This window comes from Trachurus trachurus (genome assembly GCF_905171665.1).
Source record: "Trachurus trachurus genome assembly, chromosome: 20".
Classification (NCBI taxonomy): Eukaryota; Metazoa; Chordata; class Actinopteri; order Carangiformes; family Carangidae; genus Trachurus; species Trachurus trachurus.
In genome coordinates, this window is record NC_139911.1 from 183,366 (window position 1) to 203,388 (window position 20,023).

The 20,023-nt window shown below is 46.5% G+C and overlaps 1 protein-coding gene across 1 annotated transcript; it reads right to left on the reverse strand.

Annotated features, from left to right (window-relative positions):
* Positions 1-562: 562 nt before the first annotated feature.
* On the reverse strand, positions 563-15,758 carry LOC311003460 (putative ferric-chelate reductase 1; the record flags this gene model as incomplete). The annotated part of the gene is made up of 17 exons (XM_083995227.1): positions 563-652; positions 1,203-1,222; positions 1,444-1,578; positions 1,721-1,779; positions 1,903-1,994; positions 3,006-3,092; positions 3,224-3,339; positions 3,968-4,075; positions 4,353-4,494; positions 4,691-4,792; positions 8,286-8,483; positions 8,599-8,607; positions 8,729-8,731; positions 8,846-9,272; positions 11,372-11,469; positions 11,690-11,826; positions 15,572-15,758. 17 exons carry the CDS (start codon positions 15,756-15,758, stop codon positions 563-565), a joined length of 2,010 nt encoding a protein of 669 aa, XP_083851353.1.
* Between the last annotated feature and the right edge of the window lie 4,265 nt (positions 15,759-20,023).

Below are 20,023 nucleotides of genomic sequence, written 5' to 3' on the forward strand. Positions count from 1 at the left end.
ACACACACACACACACACACACACACACACACACACACACACTTTTTAATCTAAATTTGTTTTAAATCGACTATTGTCCCTTGTGTTGTTGTGTTTTGGTTGTTGTAGTGTTTATGATGAACCATGTTGTGCCTTTGCAGTTGTTCAGCACTTTGGTCGACTGAGGTTGTTGTAAATGAGCTTTATAAATAAACTGTGACTAATGAACCAATCAGCTTCGAGCAGACCAGCTGCTGTACATGAGTTTGAATCCAGTGTAAATATTCGATAATAAACAACTGCAGCATTTTAAATAAATGTTTGATTTGATGTGTTCTATCTAATGTGCATTTGGCAATAAAAAGAATATTTAAAAAGAAAAACAACGTGAGACTCTGGAGTTTGTTCAGATCATTTATGTTCAGTAAACAAGAGAAGAGGATGAAGAACCTGAGGAAGTTTCATTTATTATTATTTAGTATCAAAATAAATCCCTGGTGACATATACTGTATATAATATATATAACCCTATTGTATACTGTATATTTATCATCATCATCATCATCGTCATCGTCTTCATTCATCATGACGTCCCGATTCCCACCAGCAGAGCCACCAGGAAGCTGACGTTCCCCACCAGGAAGAGCGCCCCCAGCAGGAGGCCGACTGAAACCTAACACACCGACATCCCATCATAAACACACCAACATCGCATCATAAACAGCAGGTAGGGCTGGGTATCGTTTCAATACCAGTACCCTTAACATGATACCGATACCAAGTGATAAGTGTTTCAACTTCATTCGATACTGATCATGGTAAAAGAAGCCAATCAGTTGCATGAATGTCACCACTCCTCATTCAAAAGATTTTTACTAGAAATTGGCAACGAATAGTCATTCAATTAAAAAAAATCAAATGTGAGTGACGGACAAGAGAGAAAGAGAGACCGAACTGTTGTTGTTGCGGTGGCGAACCAATCACACCACACATTGAATTGAAGAACACTTGCAGCGATTGGCTGCGAGCAAAACCATAGAAACAGTAATTTTTTTTCTTGTTCTGGGTACAAAAAGAATCGATTGGAGGTATCGATTGACAGGCGCAGTTTCAATAGTAATTGGTACTGGGTTGTTATGGTCAATACCTTTCAGGTATCCAGTACCGATACCCAGCCCTAATTATTGGTAATATTAGTTTTGTAAGTAAGTAGTTTTTCTCACCGCGGTCGGTTCCAAAGAATCTGTGATTAAAAGAAAAGACAAAGTTAAAAGTGCTGCAGGAAACAACAACAACAACAACCACAAACACAAACACTAACAGGGCTGACCGTCACCTCTGTGGGTTAAGGTTAACTAGCGTTAACTGACCCGCTCTGTGAACTCTGTGGGTGGGTTGGGGGGGGGGGTTAGCGTTAACTGACCTGCTCTGTGGGTTGGGGGGAGGTAAGGGGGGTTAACTGACCTGCTCTGTGAGCCTTGTGCAGCTCCATGAGGATGAAGAGCAGCAGCTCCCAGCCCACGCAGCCTCCCATCACCTTCACCAGCCACTGCTCTGGACTGCTGTCAATCAGCCTCAGGCCGGTGAAGATGGCCGCCACTGGGATGTCACAGAGAGGAGGGGTTAGAGTGTGTGTGTGTGTGTGTGTGTGTGTGTGTGTGTGTGTGTGTGTGTGTGTGTGTGTGTGTGTGTGTATGGGGGGGGGGGGGGGGGGGGGGGGGGGGGGGGGGTTAGATCTTACCAGCTAAAGCTTTGATGACCACAGCGTTCACAACATGAGACCAGTAGAAGAGAAACCTCCTGAAACAGGAAACAACTGATCAGCAGCTCACCTGGCCACGCCCCCAAAACACGTCACACACACACAAACATGTCAACACACACACACATCAACACACAGACACACACACTGCCAGTGCCTACAGACGGTGTTGAGGTCCACAGCGCAGCAGAGCCACGATGGGCTGAAGGAAGGTCAGGATCATCACCAGGCAACCCAACACAGGATGAGCTCCCTACGGAGAGGAGGACATGGTGAACTGGAGAACACGTCCAGGGCTGTGTCCTAACCCCCTCCTCTCTATCTAGTGACCAGTTGTTGTAGTGGTGTCTGAATGTTTAGTGATTATTAATGTTCACTATCTAGTGACTGAATCTATCCCATAATTCACCACCACATGTAGTGAACATCCGATGGTCACTAACCGGAGCAAGATATCCCATCATGCATTGTGGTCACGGATGGCCGTTACCACAGCGGCCCAGAGCGACCGGTGTAGCTACCAAATAAATGCAGTAGTGACCGGTGTAGCTACCAAATAAATGAAGTAGTGACCGGTGTAGCTACCAAATAAATGCAGTAGTGACCGGTGTAGCTACCAAATAAATGAAGTAGTGACCGGTGTAGCTACCAAATAAATGCAGTAGTGACCGGTGTAGCTACCAAATAAATGCAGTAGTGACCGGTGTAGCTACCAAATAAATGCAGTAGTGACCGGTGTAGCTACCAAATAAATGCAAGTAGTGACCGGTGTAGCTACCAAATAAATGAAGTAGTGACCGGTGTAGCTACCAAATAAATGAAGTAGTGACCGGTGTAGCTACCAAATAAATGCAGTAGTGACCGGTGTAGCTACCAAATAAATGAAGTAGTGACCGGTGTAGCTACCAAATAAATGAAGTAGTGACCGGTGTAGCTACCAAATAAATGAAGTAGTGACCGGTGTAGCTACCAAATAAATGCAGTAGTGACCGGTGTAGCTACCAAATAAATGAAGTAGTGACCGGTGTAGCTACCAAATAAATGAAGTAGTGACCTGTGTAGCTACCAAATAAATGAAGTAGTGATCGCGGTTGGAACGTTTTAATTAGGCTACGCGACGTAATACGTCATTAACTGTGCGGTGGAGTAGTGTCAGAAAGTGTTTTTTTATTGGACCAGTGAGTCACTATATTGAATTCACTAGTGAGTAGGGAGGAGGGAGGAGGGAGTGGTTTCGGACACAGCCCTGGAGAACCGTTCTCACCCCAGACCAGGTCCGGACGTGGCAGAAGGGCAGGATGAAGGCGACGGCGGTGGTTGCCGTGGTAACGCTCATCACGGAGACGTGGATCTGGAGGACAGACAGAGACGAGGACACGTCAGACATAGTAACCCTAACCCATGTAGGGGTTGTCTACATGTCAGACATGGACATGTAGGAAACTCTTCAGACTCTGGTCCATCGTCTTCGTCTCGTCTCACCAGGAACCAGACGTCTTTGCCCCACAGCGTCGTTCCCTTGGCAACGCCCCTCAGGTACCTCGCCGCCGCCATCCCCACGGAGCCGGAGAGAGTCCAGACCGCCACCATCAGAGCTCCTAGAACACAGTCACACAGTCTCAGAGTCTCAGAGTCCTGAACCAGCAGATTCTCAGAGTCTCAGAGTCTCAGAGTCCTGAACCAGCAGAGTCCTGAACACAACAGCGCAGCACGGCCCTAGTACCTGGTACCGGCAGTGTTGGGCAAGCTACTTGGAAAATGTAGTGAGCTAAGCTACAAGTTCCTCTACATGAAATGAAGCTTCACTACACTGAAGCTACCCACCAGAGAAATGTACCAAGTGCCTGGGGAAATGTAGTTTCTGTGGACGCTACCGCGCTACTGATCAATAAAAATAAAAGAGCTGTGTGCATGAAAAACTCCATGGAAAACCCTTTTAACAGGGAAAACTAGGAGAAACCTCAGGGTGAGCAACAGAGGAGGGATCCCTCACCTCAAGTGAAGTGGAAAAGCGCCAATAGACAGTGTAACTATCTGGTACCAGCACCGAACTAGTACAGTACCAGGTTCCTATTGGTGGAAAAGGGGAATACGAGTCCTCATTGACCCAGAACCAGGTCTCAGGTCTAGCCTCTCTAGCCTGTGGACCAGGTCTCACCTGTAGACCAGGTCTCATGTGGACCAGGTCTCACCTGTAGACCAGGTCTCATGTGGATCAGGTCTCACCGTGGGCTCTGATGATGGCGGGCTGTCCGGCGTGTCCGGCGGTCTGCGGTCTGGAGACCAGGACCTTGTCGGCGCTGGTGAAGGCGTCCGTGTGGATCTGGATCAGACCTGCAGGGGGGCGACAGAGACCAGATCAGACCAGATCAGATCAGACCAGATCAGACCAGACCAGATCAGACCAGATCAGACCAGACCAGATCAGATCAGATCAGACCAGATCAGACCAGATCAGACCAGACCAGACCAGACCAGACCAGATCAGACCAGACCAGACCAGATCAGACCAGATCAGATCAGATCAGACCAGATCAGACCAGATCAGACCAGACCAGAGCTCCGGGTCCAGGTCTCGGTGGACCTGAGGGCTCTTAGTCCTGCTGGTTACCACGGTTACTGGGCCCATGAGCAAACAGGAGGTAGTAGGAGTCGTCGAGGCCGCGCGTCCTGACGGAGACGGCGTTCATGGAGGTGAAGGAGCAGCTGATGACTCCACCCACCGATGACATCATCACCTCCGAGACGTTTCCCTGACGACGGGAACGGGAAGATTACACACGTTACAGGTGTTACAGGAGTTAAAGGTGTTACAGGAGTTAAAGGTGTTACAGGAGTTAAAGGTGTTACAGATGTTTTACGGGAGTTAAAGGTGTTACAGGAGTTAAACAGATGTTTTACAGGTGTTAAAGGTGTTAAAGGTGTTAAAGGTGTTGCAGGTGTTTGTACCAGAGGAGAGGCTTGAGGCGTTGTCCGACCGGTGGAGAAGAAGCGCTGCAACTTCACCAGACCGTCGCTGCCCAGACCACAGACGTAGATGTCGTCGTTTCCCTGACGACAGACAGGAAACAGGTGAGTCAAGGCGGCCATGACGACGTCTGAGGCTGAGAGTCTGTTGGTCCAGACTTTAATGTGGTTTAACCCACGCGGCTGTCGAAAACGTTTTTTTGACCAAAAATCTAATTTCTCCAAATTCGGATATGTCATCTGGGGGGTCGAGGGGAGTCCAATGCAAAAGTTTGTTTGAAAGGGTGGGAACGTAGATCAACCGGTAAATCGAGAGCTTTGCCTTTCGGCTCAGCTCCTTCTTCACCACGACGGGCCGATACAACAACCGCATTACTGCGGCCGCCGCACCGATCCGCCTGTCGATCTCACGCTCCATTCTCCCCTCACTCGTGAACAAGACCCCAAGATACTTAAACTCCTCCACCTGAGGCAGGAACTCTCCCCCGACCTGGAGGGTGCAAGCCACCTTTTTCCGGTCGAGAACCATGGCCTTGGACTTAGAGGTGCTGATTCTCATCCCAGCTGCTTCACACTCGGCTGCAAACCGCCCCAGTGCATGCTGAAGGTCCTGGCTCGAGGGAGCCAACAAGACCACATCATCTGCAAAAAGCAGAGATGAAATCAAGTGGCTCCCGAACTGTACCCCCTCCGGCCCTTGGCTGCACCTAGAAATTCTGTCCATAAAAATAATGAACAGAACCGGTGACAAAGGGCAGCCCTGCTAGAGTCCATCACGCACCGGGAACAGGTCTGACTTACTGCCGCCATGCGAACCAAGCTCCTGCTCCGGTCATACAGGGACCGTACAGCCCTCAGCAGAGGGCCTCCGACCCCATACTCCCGGAGTACCCCCCACAGGATGCCACGTGGGACACGGTCGAAAGCCTTCTCCAAGTCCACAAAACACATGTGGACTGGTTGGGCAAACTCCCATGAGCCCTCGAGCACCCTGCGGAGGGTGTAGAGCTGGTCCAGTTCCACGGCCAGGACGAAAACCGCATTGTTCCTCCTGAATTCGAGGTTCGACTATCGGCCGGATTCTCCTCTCCAGCACCCTGGAATAGACTTTCCCCGGGAGGCTGAGGAGTGTGATCCCCCGGTAGTTGGAACACACCCTCCTGTCCCCCTTTTTGAAGAGAGGGACCACCACCCCGGTCTGCCAGTCCAGAGACTCTGTCCCCGACTGCCACGCGATGCTGCAGAGGCGTGTCAGCCACGACAGCCCCGCAACATCCAGAGACTTGAGGTACTCAGGGCCGATCTCATCCACCCCCGGTGCCTTGCCACTGAGGAGCTTCTGAACTACCTCAGTGACTTCAGCTTGGGTGATGAATGAATCAACCTCTGAGTCCTCAGCCTCTGCTTCCTCGACGGAAGGCGTGTCAGTGGGATTGAGGAGATCCTCGAAGTATTCCTTCCACCGCCCGACGATTTCCCCAGTCGAGGTCAACAGCTCCCCTCCTCCACTGTAAACAGTGTTGGCGGAGCACTGCTTCCCCCTCCTGAGGCGTCGGATGGTTTGACAGAATTTCCTCGAGGCCGACCGGTAGTCCTCCTCCATGGCCTCCCTGAACTTTTCCCAGACCCGAGTTTTTGCTTCCGCGACCGCCCGGGCTGCCGTCCGCTTGGCCTGCCGGTACCCGTCAGCTGCCTCGGGGGTCCCTCGAGCTAGCCAGGCTCGGTAGAACTCCTTCTTCAGCTTGACGGCATCCCTTACTTCCGGTGTCCACCACCGGGTTCGGGGATTGCCACCGCGACAGGCACCGGAGACCTTACGGCCACAGCTCCGGACGGCCGCGTCAACAATGGAAGTGGAGAACATGGTCCATTCAGACTCAATGGGTCTCATTCATGAAACGTGAGCAGCACGGATTTGTGTGTAAACCCTGAGCAGCGCAAATTTACGTGGATTTCCGCATTCATCAATCTTTTAGTAGTGCTGATTTTTTCGTAGCTACTCACAAAATCTACACCTGCTCCGGACTGTGTGTAGCGCTTGTGTAAATGTAGGAATGCAAATAAATACTGCTTCTCACAGTTGAAAATTACAATTTTAATTCGTATTACTCTCTCTCATGTTCAAAATACGCCGACGCCTTTGAAACACGTAATTTAAACATGACAAACAATTAGAAATATTTGGAGAGAGAGACGTTTTAGGGATTGGACACGCACAAACACGTCAAGGCTCCATCTAATGATGATAATAATCTGATATAAAACCGGAAAAAACTTTTTTGTGTTGCTACATTATACGCTCGGTGGGCGCACACTTCACCCTGCGCAGCAGCGCAGTCGGCACCGGTTTGGGTGGAGCTGTGACAGACGGCTGGTGCTTCTAAGAATATAACCTGCCTATATAACTTCATGTGTTGATAGAACCATGCTCCTCTACAGCTGAGGCTGTGAAGAACCTCCTCCTCCCGTCGCTGCTGTAGCTCTATAGTTGTGTGTATTTTTTTTTTTTTTTTCACGTTTCATATCTAACTATTCTGGCTTTACTTCTTAAACGGTTCTTTAATCAACCAAGGATAGGCCTACTTAATTCACTAAATCTGTTTCTTCCCTCCAGCCTTTGACCTGTCCCAGTCACACCACTACTAACAGAAGAGAATTAAATATTTTTTCTGGACTCCACTTCACCCAAAATGACTTTGATCCGTGATCTCTCTTTTTTTCTCTCTCCCTCTTTCCTCGTTTGCGTCATGGCCGCAGGTGAGCAGGATGCACCTACCTCCTAATATGGTGGTCAGGATCTCCTTATATGGCTATTCATGTATGGAGATCTATGCTAATTGCTGATCACCGGGGGCGTGTTGTTAGTTTACGATGGGTTGGCATTCATGAAGTTACACACGTGTTTACGATCAAATCTGAGTTTCCCGCACTGTTCATGAATCCGGAGTAGAGTTTTAGTAGAGTGAGCTTTTATGTGCAAATCTACACACAGATTTACTCATGTTTCATGAATGAGACCCACTGTCTCCAACCTCCCTCTGAATCCGGTCAAAGCTCTCCCGGAGGTGGGAGTTGAAGACCTCCCTGACAGGGGATTCTGCCAGACGTTCCCAGCAGACCCTCACGATACGCTTGGGTCTTCCAGGTCTGACCAGCTTCCTCCTCTGCCAGCGGATCCAACTCACCACCAGGTGGTGATCAGTTGGCAGCTCAGCCCCTCTCTTCACCCGAGTGTCCAAGACATACGACCGGAGATCAGATGACACGACTACAAAGTCGATCATCGATCTCCGGCCTAGGGTGTCCTGGTGCCACGTGCACTGATGGACCCTTATGCTCCAACATGGTGTTCGTTATGGACAAACTGTGACTAGACACAGAAGTCCAATAACAAAACACCGCTCGTATTCAAAATTTGAAATTCGGATATGTCATCTGGGGGCCGAGAGGAGTCCAACGCAGAAGTTTGGTTGAAATCGGGCCAGTGGTTTTGGAGAAAATGACCGAGGCCTCGAAGATTTTTAAATATATACATATATCTATATACATGTATATTAGCCTCATTAGCCTCATTTACCATTATTTGATCATCTGAGAATCCAAACGAGATGTATCCGTCAGACGGACCCGTCAGCTCGTAGCGGACGGCGGCGTCACTGGGCGACGCCATCATGGCCGACATGAAGTAACACTGAGCGCTGAGTCGAGGGTCGCAGTCCGACGGTCGACTGAAACAGACTTTCTTCACGCCGCAGCCGGAGCTGGAGATGTTCAGCTGCAGGAAGATTCAGAAACATCCGTTTATTTTAGTTTAATTTGAGCCAGATGTTTTTGGTATTTGGTGTGTTTTCTCTCTCTGTTTGTTCTGTGATCAACATCTGGATCTGGACGTGAGGCTCCTGTTGGTACACAGAGAACAATAGGGGTACAGAAGGGGGACATTTCTGTACTTAAAGGTACAGTTCTGTCCTACTGTAGCCTATAGGGCCAATTACTGTACTCTAGAATACCTATGTGTACCTTCTGGGGGTAGAAAAGGCACATAAATGTTCCAGAATGGTTCAAATTTGTCTCTAAAAAAGGGTTTGTATCCTTTTGAGTACATTTCTGTACAGCTATTTTTCTCTGTGTACTCACCGGTGCAGCAGGTGGAGGTGTCGTGGTGTTGAGGGGGGGGCTGGTGGTGGTCAGTGTAGGGGGGCTGGTGGGTGTCGGTGTGGGAGGGGTGGTGGGTTTCAGTGTGGGGGGGCTGGTGAGTGTCGGTCTGGGGGGTCTGGTGGTCAGTGTGGTGGTCAATGTGGGGGGGCTGGGACCAGCAGCAGGTGGAGGTGTTGTGGTGTTGGGGTGGAGGCTGGTGAGTGTCAGTGAGGGGGGGCTGGTGGTGGTGGTCAGTGAGGGGGGGCTGGTGGTGGTCATTGTGGTGGTCAGTGTGGGAGGGGTGGTGGGTTTCAGTGTGGGGGGGCTGGTGGTGGTCAGTGTGGGGGGGGTGGGGCTCTCAGTGAAGGTCAGGGGTTGACTGGTCACTCCGACCCAGAAGGTCCTGAAGTTCTGCACAAAGGAGGCTCTGTGGAGATAAAACCAGAACCAGTTAGTCGCCGTCCAGGGTTAGAGAAGTTAGACAAGGCAGTTTTATTACTATAGCCCGTTGTTACCACCAGTTTGTCTCAAAGGGCTTCACATCCCATCATAACAACATCCTCTGTCCTTAGACCCTCACATCCACTGAGGAAAAACTCCATGGAAAACCCTTTTAACAGGGAAAACCAGGAGAAAGACCAGCTTAATGGGAGGACTGGATGGCAGACTGGTTCATAGGAAGAGAGGACAGACCAGCTTAATGGGAGGACTGGATGGCAGACTGGTTCATAGGAAGAGAGAACAGACCAGCTTAATGGGAGGACTGGGTGGCAGACTGGTTCATAGGAAGAGAGGACAGACCAGCTTAATGGGAGGACTGGATGGCAGACTGGTTCATAGGAAGGGAGGACAGACCAGCTTAATGGGAGGACTGGATGGCAGACTGGTTCATAGGAAGAGAGGGCAGACCAGCTTAATGGGAGGACTGGATGGCAGACTGGTTCATAGGAAGAGAGGGCAGACCAGCTTAATGGGAGGACTGGATGGCAGACTGGTTCATGGGAAGAGAGGACAGACCAGCTTAATGGGAGGACTGGATGGCAGACTGGTTCATAGGAAGAGAGAACAGACCAGCTTAATGGGAGGACTGGGTGGCAGACTGGTTCATAGGAAGAGAGGACAGACCAGCTTAATGGGAGGACTGGATGGCAGACTGGTTCATAGGAAGGGAGGACAGACCAGCTTAATGGGAGGACTGGATGGCAGACTGGTTCATGGGAAGGGAGGGCAGGCCGGTCTAATGGCGCATTTCCACTAGCACGGTTCGGCTCGGTACGGCACGGCTCGGCGCGCTATTGCGTGTTTCCACTAGCACGCAGTACCTGCAACCGGGTACTTTTTTGGTATCACCTCAGCCCTGGTTCCAAGCGAGCCGAAGCGTTACTAAAACGTGACGTCAGCCGACTGCCTTCCACTGATTGGCCGATGAGTGTCGTCACTGGAAGCGACGACCGACAACAGTTCCTGCTGAAGCCTGTTATTACCAGAGAATTTCTAATATTGGGACTGGCTCTGTTATTACGTGACTTTATTAAGTTTTAATATTTTTTCATGCGAGAAAGTAACTGTTTAGATCCCCATGTGCGGTTAGTTTATCCAAACGACGGCTGTTTAGAAGTTTGCCCCGATGTTTTTCGGAGAAGTGAAGCTCCAGGTCCGAGCAGCGACCGGTTCATCACAGAAGCAGCAGCCCGGCTCCTGACGTGCTCCGCCGGCCAGCCTACCACCGTCACCCCGAGGAGAACAGACCGCTAATTAACTTCCCCGATGGCTTTTAGAGGTTTACCACCGGCTGGTTAAACTCTTAAATGTTGGTTTCATTGATGAAATCTAACAATTGTGGCTGTAGCAGAAGTTTGTTTGTGGTTAGACAGAAGAGCAGCACTGCCTTGGGGTCTGTACGCACAGAAAACACCACATTTACATCAATAAATAAATGTTTTACAATGAACCAGGCCGATCTCAGAGCTGGTAGACTCTCCGGTAAGGCATATTGAACGGTTAAATGCCGTTAACGGGACGAGAGCATAGGAGTCAAAACGGCGGTTTAAAGCTAGCTACAGCGAGGGTAGGTTCACTTCCTGTTTACAAAGTAAAAGCACCAATTCTATCGTAATGGCTTTCCTTATGATAAAAGGCAACGGGTATTTTATTTTGTGAAAATAACCGGAAGTGCGTTGCTCACTACGGCTAGCTTTAGTAACGCCGACTTCGTTGAAACAAAATTGTAAACAGCTGGTATTTTGTCAGTTTTTCAACACGTTGGGGATCTAAACGACTACTTTCTCGCCTGAAAATGTTTCAAATGTTGCTAAAGTTATATATTTACAGAGTTTAGAGCGTTGCTCGGCGCCGTGTAAATGACGTCACGGCGGCACTAGTGATACTCAGTTGTAATGGAAACACAACCGTGCCGAGCCGAGCCGTGCCGTGCCGAGCCGTATCGAGCCGAGCCGTGCTAGTGGAAATGCGCCATAACAGCAGGGGAAAGGGCAGGAAGTTAGAAGAAGTTTCACTGGAGCTCACAGGAAGTGGACGGACTTCCTGTCATCTGCAGCGTCCGATCTCCAGGTCACCTGGACGGACGTCTTCTCAGAGTCTGAGCTGTGAGACACCGCCGAGTCCTACACACACACACACACACACACACACACACACACACACACACACACACACACACACACACACACACACACACACACACACACCATGATTCATGTTGTTTTAGAATAGATGAGTTTTTATGACAATTATTACAGACTAGACCTTTAATGTTTTCATTCAGAGTCAAACAGACCATAATATTCTGGCTGAATAAACAAACTGTGACTCATATTATCTCACAGGTGATTGGCTGCAGGTGAGCAGCTGGGCGTGTCCTGGTGTCACGCTGAAGGAGCCGACAGGTGAGCGGCCCCCCACCTCCCGGGCCGTTAGCAGGAAACCCCTGAAGGGTGAAGAGCCGAGAGCGCGAAGCTGCACTGAGACACAACACGGTTAGTTAGCTTAGCATGTAGCATGTAGCACGTAGCATGTAGCCCTCGGGCCGTAGCAGGAAACCCCTGAAGGGTGAAGAGCCGAGAGCGCGAAGCTGCACTGAGACACAACACGGTTAGTTAGCTTAGCATGTAGCATGTAGCACGTAGCATGTAGCCCTCGGGCCGTTAGCAGGAAACCAGTGAAGGGTGAAGAGCCGAGAGCGCGAAGCTGCACTGAGACACAACACGGTTAGTTAGCTTAGCACGTAGCATGTAGCATCTAGCCCTCGGGCCGTTAACAGGAAACCAGTGAAGAGTGAAGAGCCGAGAGCACGAAGCTGCACTGAGACACAACACAGTTAGTTAGCTTAGCATGTAGCACGTAGCATGTAGCACGTAGCCCTCACACACAGAGTTCAGTCAATAACATGAACATGAAAGTACAAACAGTGATGTCATCTAATAACACACGACGTCAGTGAGTTGCGAGGAGTCTAACGTTGACCTGCACTTGAACATTAAACTAAAAACAGCATTTCCTAACGGAACATGCGTGTGAATGCTGAAACCCAATGCTGAACCATGCAGAATTAGCAGAAATTGACAAAGACATGCGGAATGGCATACAACTTTAAACTTTATACAAGAAACATGTCTAAGGCAGGAATTGAACCCGCAACTCCATGAGTGGTAACCTAACACACTAACCATATGGCCACAGAGGACCTGAGTTACAATGAGCTTTATACTATGAGGAATCAAAGATTGTCCAATGACAGCTGAATAATTTGAATCAAAAGTCAAGCAATGATGTTAAATGGCTGAGGCAGGAATCAAACCCATGAGCTCATGATCACTAAACCTTTACTCTGCCACTTCGCCACAGAGAGCATAGACATAAGCATGTTGTCATTGTAATGTGATGATGTGCTGCAAACTGTGGCACAAGCAATTAATGAGTCTCTTAACGAACACCTGTAACCAATTGAGGGTGGGGGAGGGGAGCAGAATTCAACATAACATAACAAGGGTGCTCCCCTTGGATTCGATCCAGTGACCTTGGGGTTGGCAAGCGGCCACCTTACCCACTACACTACAGTGGAGTTGTGGAGAAGAGAGGTTGAGACTTTGATGAATGTGAGATTTTTCAATAATGCTTAAAAAAAAAAAAGAGTAGAAATGAGCCACAACAAGTAAGTAGAGGACTTTTTTGTGACTTGTGGCTATTTTTTGATGAAATCAAACAAAGTATAATGCCCATTCCAGCGAATTAAAAAGTTGAGCTCCTGCTACTCTGCTGTGAAAAAAATTGCATTGGGCTGAATGGCAGAGAGAGAGCAACCAGGCTGCATTTAAAAAATATTTTAAATTATTCTCTGAGTCTCTGTGCATTTTTGACGGCATTGTGAGACAGAAGACAGGCGTGGCTACAAACTGTTTCCAAAATCATGAGTGTAGAGTGTCATTTGTAGCTTTGCTGGGAGTTTCAGAAGAAAAGTTCCAGTCGCTTTTTTGGATCTCCTGAACTCTACGATGACGTCACCCACTCTGACCCAACCCCATACACACTCATTGAAAAGTGTGAAATTTGTCAGAAATCCTCATGTGCTTTTAAAGGATTTATCTCAAAAACGGTACAAGCTATTAAAAAGTTGTACACACAGGATGAATACATTAGAAGTTTGTCTACAGCTCAGAATTTGAATGAAGTCTCTAGCAGAAAGTATGGTGAAGCTTTAGTGGCTGAAAGACGTAAGAAGATTTGAAGAGTTTGAAGACTGTTCCAATGCATTCTCTATGGGGGAGAAAAAAAATCAGAAAAAGTTAAATATTTGAAAAAGTATAAAAAGTATGAAAAATTTGAATACATCCGATAAAGTCCAGAAAAAGCTGCACGTTTTGATATATGAATTGTTGAAATAGCACAAAGTATGAAGGACTAGAAGAAGACCGTAAAAAGGCGGAAGAAAATGGCCGAACAGAAGAACAATAGTGCTCTTCTTGCTTTCAGCATTCACACTAATTAAGTTGCACAATTGTTCATCCTGCACCAACTTCATTACTGTAAATATGTCTTTATGTATCTTTAAAGGTCCAGTGTGTAATAATTGTCAAGTTTATTGTTAAAATAAAACCTGTTTGGTATCAGAACTCCTTTTGTTTGTTGTGTATTTTCATGTCTAGACCTTCACCCTGCAGAATGCCCCATGCACCCTCGGGGGTCGGTGCCGATACCTACAGCAGACAAAGCAGTGTGAAAACCCTGTCTGAGTAGAGGACCGGCCCCTGCAGCAGACAAAGGGGGGTGGAACACACCGGAGGGGGCGTTCCTCAGGTATAAGTGTTCAGGTCTCCCCATTGTCTTGGTCTTTTCTTTACCATAACCGCTCAGGTTAGAACTGACCTTTCTTTGCAAGGAAATAAAAACATGTCGGCCAGCAGAAATCTCTATTTCATTATTCACCAACAGCAAACGGCTAAAAACTTCCACAACATTACCAACATTTTACACACTGGACCTTTAATATCATCGCTTTATTCTTATTATTTATTCACCTAATTGTCGTATCTGTATTTTTGGTAAATGGTCTGTATTTATATAGTGCTTTTACTATACCTGAACGATACCCAAAGCGCTTTACAGTTCATCGCATTCACCCATTCACACACTTTTTATTCTATCTGAGCTGCTGTGACACCATCATTTCCTGCAAAGGGTTAATAAAGTACTATAGGACGAATCTCCTTGTTGTTTCCAACTACTTCCGGGTAGAAAACCAGCATTCGAACAATAGTGACGGACGAGAGTTTCGCTATATATATCTACTTTTTCACGTCACTATATCACCGTTTAGACTAATCTGATGTTTGTAAAGTTTATAAAACCAATGATTGGACAAACATTACTATTTCTGTGTGCACATTTTTGTAATTAGTCATGGTTATCAGAGATTAGCTGGGCTAACGGTTAGCTACCTGTTTAACTTTAATAACTCAGTGACTCAATAAACGCTCCATGAAAAAATATTTTCTCCAGCGGATATCTGAGTTCCAACATGACTGAGCTAACTGGAGTAGTTTCATGTGGTGTCCCACAACGGGAGGGTTTTAACAGCTGACGTCCTGCTGTTAGCTTAGCTGCTGTTAGCTTAGCTACCGTTAGCTTAGCTACCGTTAGCTGTCCCTGTCAGCTGAGCCACTGATGCTTTCTAGACACTGTGATTCCCCCAAACTGAATAAATACAACACATAGCAACACAAAACACACACACACAGAAATAGTAATGTTTCTTCAATCATTTCAGATTTGTCTAAACGGTGATAGGGCGTGAAAAATATGATATATAGCTAAACTCTCGTTCGTTACTATTGATCTCATTCACATTACAGCTGGTTTTCTACCAGGAAGTAGAATGTAAACAACAAGGAGATTCGGTCTATTCTATTCTGTTCTATTCCGTTCTATTCTATTCTATTCTATTCCATTCTATTCTATTCTATTCCATTATATTCTATTCTATTCTATTCTATTCCATTCTATTCTATTCTATTCCATTCTATTCTATTCTATTCCATTCTATTCTATTCTATTCTATTCCATTCTATTCTATTCTATTCCATTCTATTCTATTCTATTCTATTCCATTCTATTCTATTATATTCTATCCTATGAAACTCAGACTCTGCCCAGTCTCTCCTCAGGTGAGTGCGCGTACTGGCCCTTTAACAGAGCAGAGCAGTGATTTACCTGTGAACTCCCCCGGTGAGGAGCTGCTGGTCTCCACGGTGACGGTGAACGGCGGCGGCTCGGTCCGGGGGCTCAGTCCGGTGTGGTGGGGGCTCAGGTCCTCACAGCTGTCCGTCACCAGACCAGAGCTGAAGCCCCGAGCCCCCGGCAACGCCACGGCAACCAGCAGCAGGACGACAGCCGCCATCGCTCCTCTTCCACCCAGAGCTCAGCAACACTAACACACTAACACACTAACACACAAAGACACAAAGACACAAAGACACAAAGGCTCCAACGCACCTGAGCTCAGGTGAGACAATGAGAGGAGGAGGAGGAGGAGGAGGAGGAGGAGGAGGAGGAGGAGGAACTGACTCACAGCAACATGTTGGTGTTGTATAGGGAGAGAGGTGGAGGTGTGTGTGTGTGTGTGTGTGTGTGTGTGTGTGTGTGTGTGTGTGTGGGTGGGGGGGGGGGTCGTCCTCTCCTCACCATGACTCAGCAGAAATGAAGAAATCTGAGGAAAATGTCTGTGAACAAAAGATGCTTCTGCCCCCCCCCCCCCCCCCCCCCCCCCAGCCCCACAGCCCCCCCCTCAGGTGCAGCTCAGTCATGTGACAGGAAGAACCAATCAGTTGTATCTGTATAGCCCGTTGTTGTTACCACAGTTCATCTCAAAGGGTTTTACATGAGGGAGGTCCAGATCACCGAGTCCCAGTCATTTGATTTTGATACTTTGGCAATGCAGTAAAGTTTTTAATGTAGATCAACGGTATCATCCCACTATGTTTCTGTTCTTTGTGCTCTGGGATGTAACAGTCTCACAGTAATACTCTACTTCAATAACAAGCCTATGACATTTACTGCAGTATTGTAAGACATGTCATGATATTAGCACAGTAGCTCCACGTCTGAAACCATGATCGACCCCGATTTACCATCGGATCGGGACATCCCTACTTTACATCCCATAATAACAACATCCTCTGCCCCTGTACATATATATCTACGTATTTTTTGCACTAGAATATTTTTTTCTTCGTATCTTTATTTCATTGCCTTTGTTTTCTTAACTATTTTTTGTACTTTTTGTGTTTGTACCTTGTAACGCCTCATTATGTAATAATGACGCATTATGTAATAATGTAATAAATCTTCACGTCATTATGTAATAACGCCGCATTTTGTAATAATCTGCCGCATTTTGTAATAAAAATCTTGAACGCAATATGTAATAAACTTTGCCGCATTTTGTAATAAGTTGTTACATTTTGCATCACTTATTACATATTGCGGGTGTTACACTTTTTTATGAAAAAAATGTAATAATTTGGTGCATTATGTAATAAACCACCAAAATGGATGTCTTAATTAGAAAAAAAAGACATTAGGACCATCAGAATAACACTGACTTTAAGCATACCAGCATGCATGAATCATAAATATGAATTAATTTCTAAAACCAGTAGGACGGTCAAATCTAACTATCTATCTATCTATCTATCCCACCGCTCCGCTCTGGGTGCTCCCTGAGGGGCACGCCACCAGATGCGCTTTTCTCCGTGCCGCTCGGCAGGCGCCTCGGCCCCTCAGATGTGTGTGTGTGTGGGTATGTGTATCATGTGTAGCCCGTATGTGTGTGTCGCCTGTGTGAATGTGTGTGTTAAATCTCGCTCGCGCTCTGTTAAGATGAATAAACAAATCGCTGCAGAGCACGAGCCTGGCACAGCCTGGATCAGCTGGGCAAATTTTGATAAAATGTTAAATCTGGTGAAAATCAGAGGCAAAATCACTTCCAGCATCATCAGCCCGATGAAATCCCACAGCTCGACCCCCCCCAGCTCGCCCCAGCTGCGGCTCCGGGGGCGGCGATCCCAGCCGCCCCTGCCGCTGCTGGAGCAGAGCTGGACCCGGCCTGGAGCTCCAGTCGGACCGTGGTCCATGTCATCCCTCCACAGACGAACATGACCCGGGCGTATTATTGTCGGTGGACAAGGGGGGAGGGAGAGACGCGGAGCAGTTACCATCCGCGTGGGACCCGCTGTCGGAGGAGACCGCTCTGGTTACATGCTGCTATTCAGACATGCCGCTATTTCGACATTGACTTCTAATTGTCGGAATAGCGGCATTAACATTATTTTTTAAGCGTCCCACTATTCCGACATTTTTTTTTTCATTGTCGGAGTAGCGGCACTTTACTATTTTTCAAACATTCTGCTTTTCCGACATTGATTGATTACGTTATAGTCAGACGTGTCCTTCTGATTTATTTTTATTTTTTCATCTGAGACACTGTTTCTCATACACAAATACATAGGCCTATTAGAGAAGAAAAAACAAACCCTCCAAGTTTAAAAACACACCGGCGGCAGCGCACACTGATCTGCAGCTACTGAGACTGTTATTATTCAGTCACCTGAGTTTATCCTGCTGCTTTACATTGTTTTAACATAGGTAAAAGAAGAAAAAAAAGATTGTCTGGAATAAAGGGGCAGATTACATAAGAATATTCTTTTTTCTGCTCCCTTTTGTTGAGATTTGGGAGGTTTTTGCCTGATTTATTGCCCGATGCCATGTATCTCGCTTTCTTTCCCCCTCCCTCCGCCCGTTGTCTTCGTTGTCACTTTGTTGTCGCTCCACAGAGCGCACATGGCTAATTAATATGCACGTGCTGACCATATATGGTTGTGTAGGCATTCCGGGGACGGAGGTGTGTTCACGTGCGCAACTGCGCACCATTCTTGGATCCAGTTATCAAAGTTGAGGTGCAGAGTTGTGCACGCACAGTTTGATAGATCTGAAAAAGGTGTAAATATGTTGGGTGTCTTTTCGCCGTAGGCCTAAGCAAAACATTTAGTAGCAGCAGTTTTACACTGCTAACTTACAGTTTTGATAAATGAGGCCCCAGGCCATAAGCCCAGAGCCCAGACGCTCACAGCTGCAGCTCCGCGGCTCATCCGCGGCGCTGTCCGTGGTGCTGAAGGTGACAGGTTAACTTGACAAATAAACTGCAGCATAGTTCTGTTTGTTTATCATATGTGTCAGTTTTGTTTGCGACTTGATAGTTTAGTTGTTGAGATTAAGAACATCACTCCCTCATCAAACCGGTGATAGACATGCTGAAAAGAAAAGAGAGAGAGAGACGCGCCTGGGTATCGCAGATGTAAAAAAAAAAAAAAAAAAAAAGACGTGTCGGAATAGCGGTATCAAAAAGTGTCGGACTACCGGCATGTCTAGATAGAGGGATGTCGTAATAGCGGGATGTCTAAATAGTGACATGTCGGAATAGCGGGATGTCTGAATAGCGGGCGGACCCCGACCGCTCTGCTCAGCGGGGAGGAGGAGCAGCGTGTATTATTGTTAATGTTTTTTTCTAATTAAGACATCCATTTTGGTGGTTTATTACATAATGCACCAAATTATTACATTTTTTTCATAAAAAAGTGTAACACCCGCAATATGTAATAAGTGATGCAAAATGTAACAACTTATTACAAAATGCGGCGAAGTTTATTACATATTGCGTTCAAGATTTTTATTACAAAATGCGGCAGATTATTACAAAATGCGGCGTTATTACATAATGACGTGAAGATTTATTACATTATTACATAATGCGTCATTATTACATAATGAGGCGTTACATACCTGACACCACGTCAAGTTCCTTCTACTGCTCCCGTCAATAAAAACATTTCTATTCTGTTTCTGGTTATTTATGACTGATAAGAAGAAGGAGTTAGACAGTAATCAATGTTCCTACATTATATGTCCCTTCACTGCAGCTGAAGAATGAATAATATTAATATTATTAATCTTTCCTGACATGTTTCACATTCCAGTTCTCTGTGTCTTTGTAAAGCATGATATTTATCATTTCATTAATTATTCCATTCACCATATAGTCCAGTCATTTTATAGAAAAAGACCCAAATATATCCCATTCATACATCTAGGCTATTAATTATTTTTCTTACGTGACGGGTAAAATTTTTTAACCTTTAGATATCTCCATGAAAATTACTGAGTTGATAACTTACAATTTAAACTTTTTTGAAATTCTTTGTCAACATGAGCAAATTTGCATAAATTTGCATAAATTCCACCGTTTTGACGGCACATGTAGCCTATATATAAAGGTGCTGTGGTGGAACCAGCATGAAAACTGGAATGAGTTGACTCGCTTTTTTATGCAAATTTGCTCATGTTAACAAAGAATTTCAAAAAACTTGTAATAAATTTTTTGTTTGTCTTAATGCAAGTAATCAACTAATCAAAGGTTAAAAATGTTACCCTATTCACATGAGAAAACTAATGAATAGGCGTATTATGGGCTATTTGGGTCTTTTTCTAAACTTTCCCCTAATGGGATTCTTCTGGGCTTTTCTCCCTCACTCAGGACATGTTGAGGACACAAAACCAGTTGAGTTTGATTCTGTTGCAGTTTGTTCAACCTTTGTTCATAAAATGACT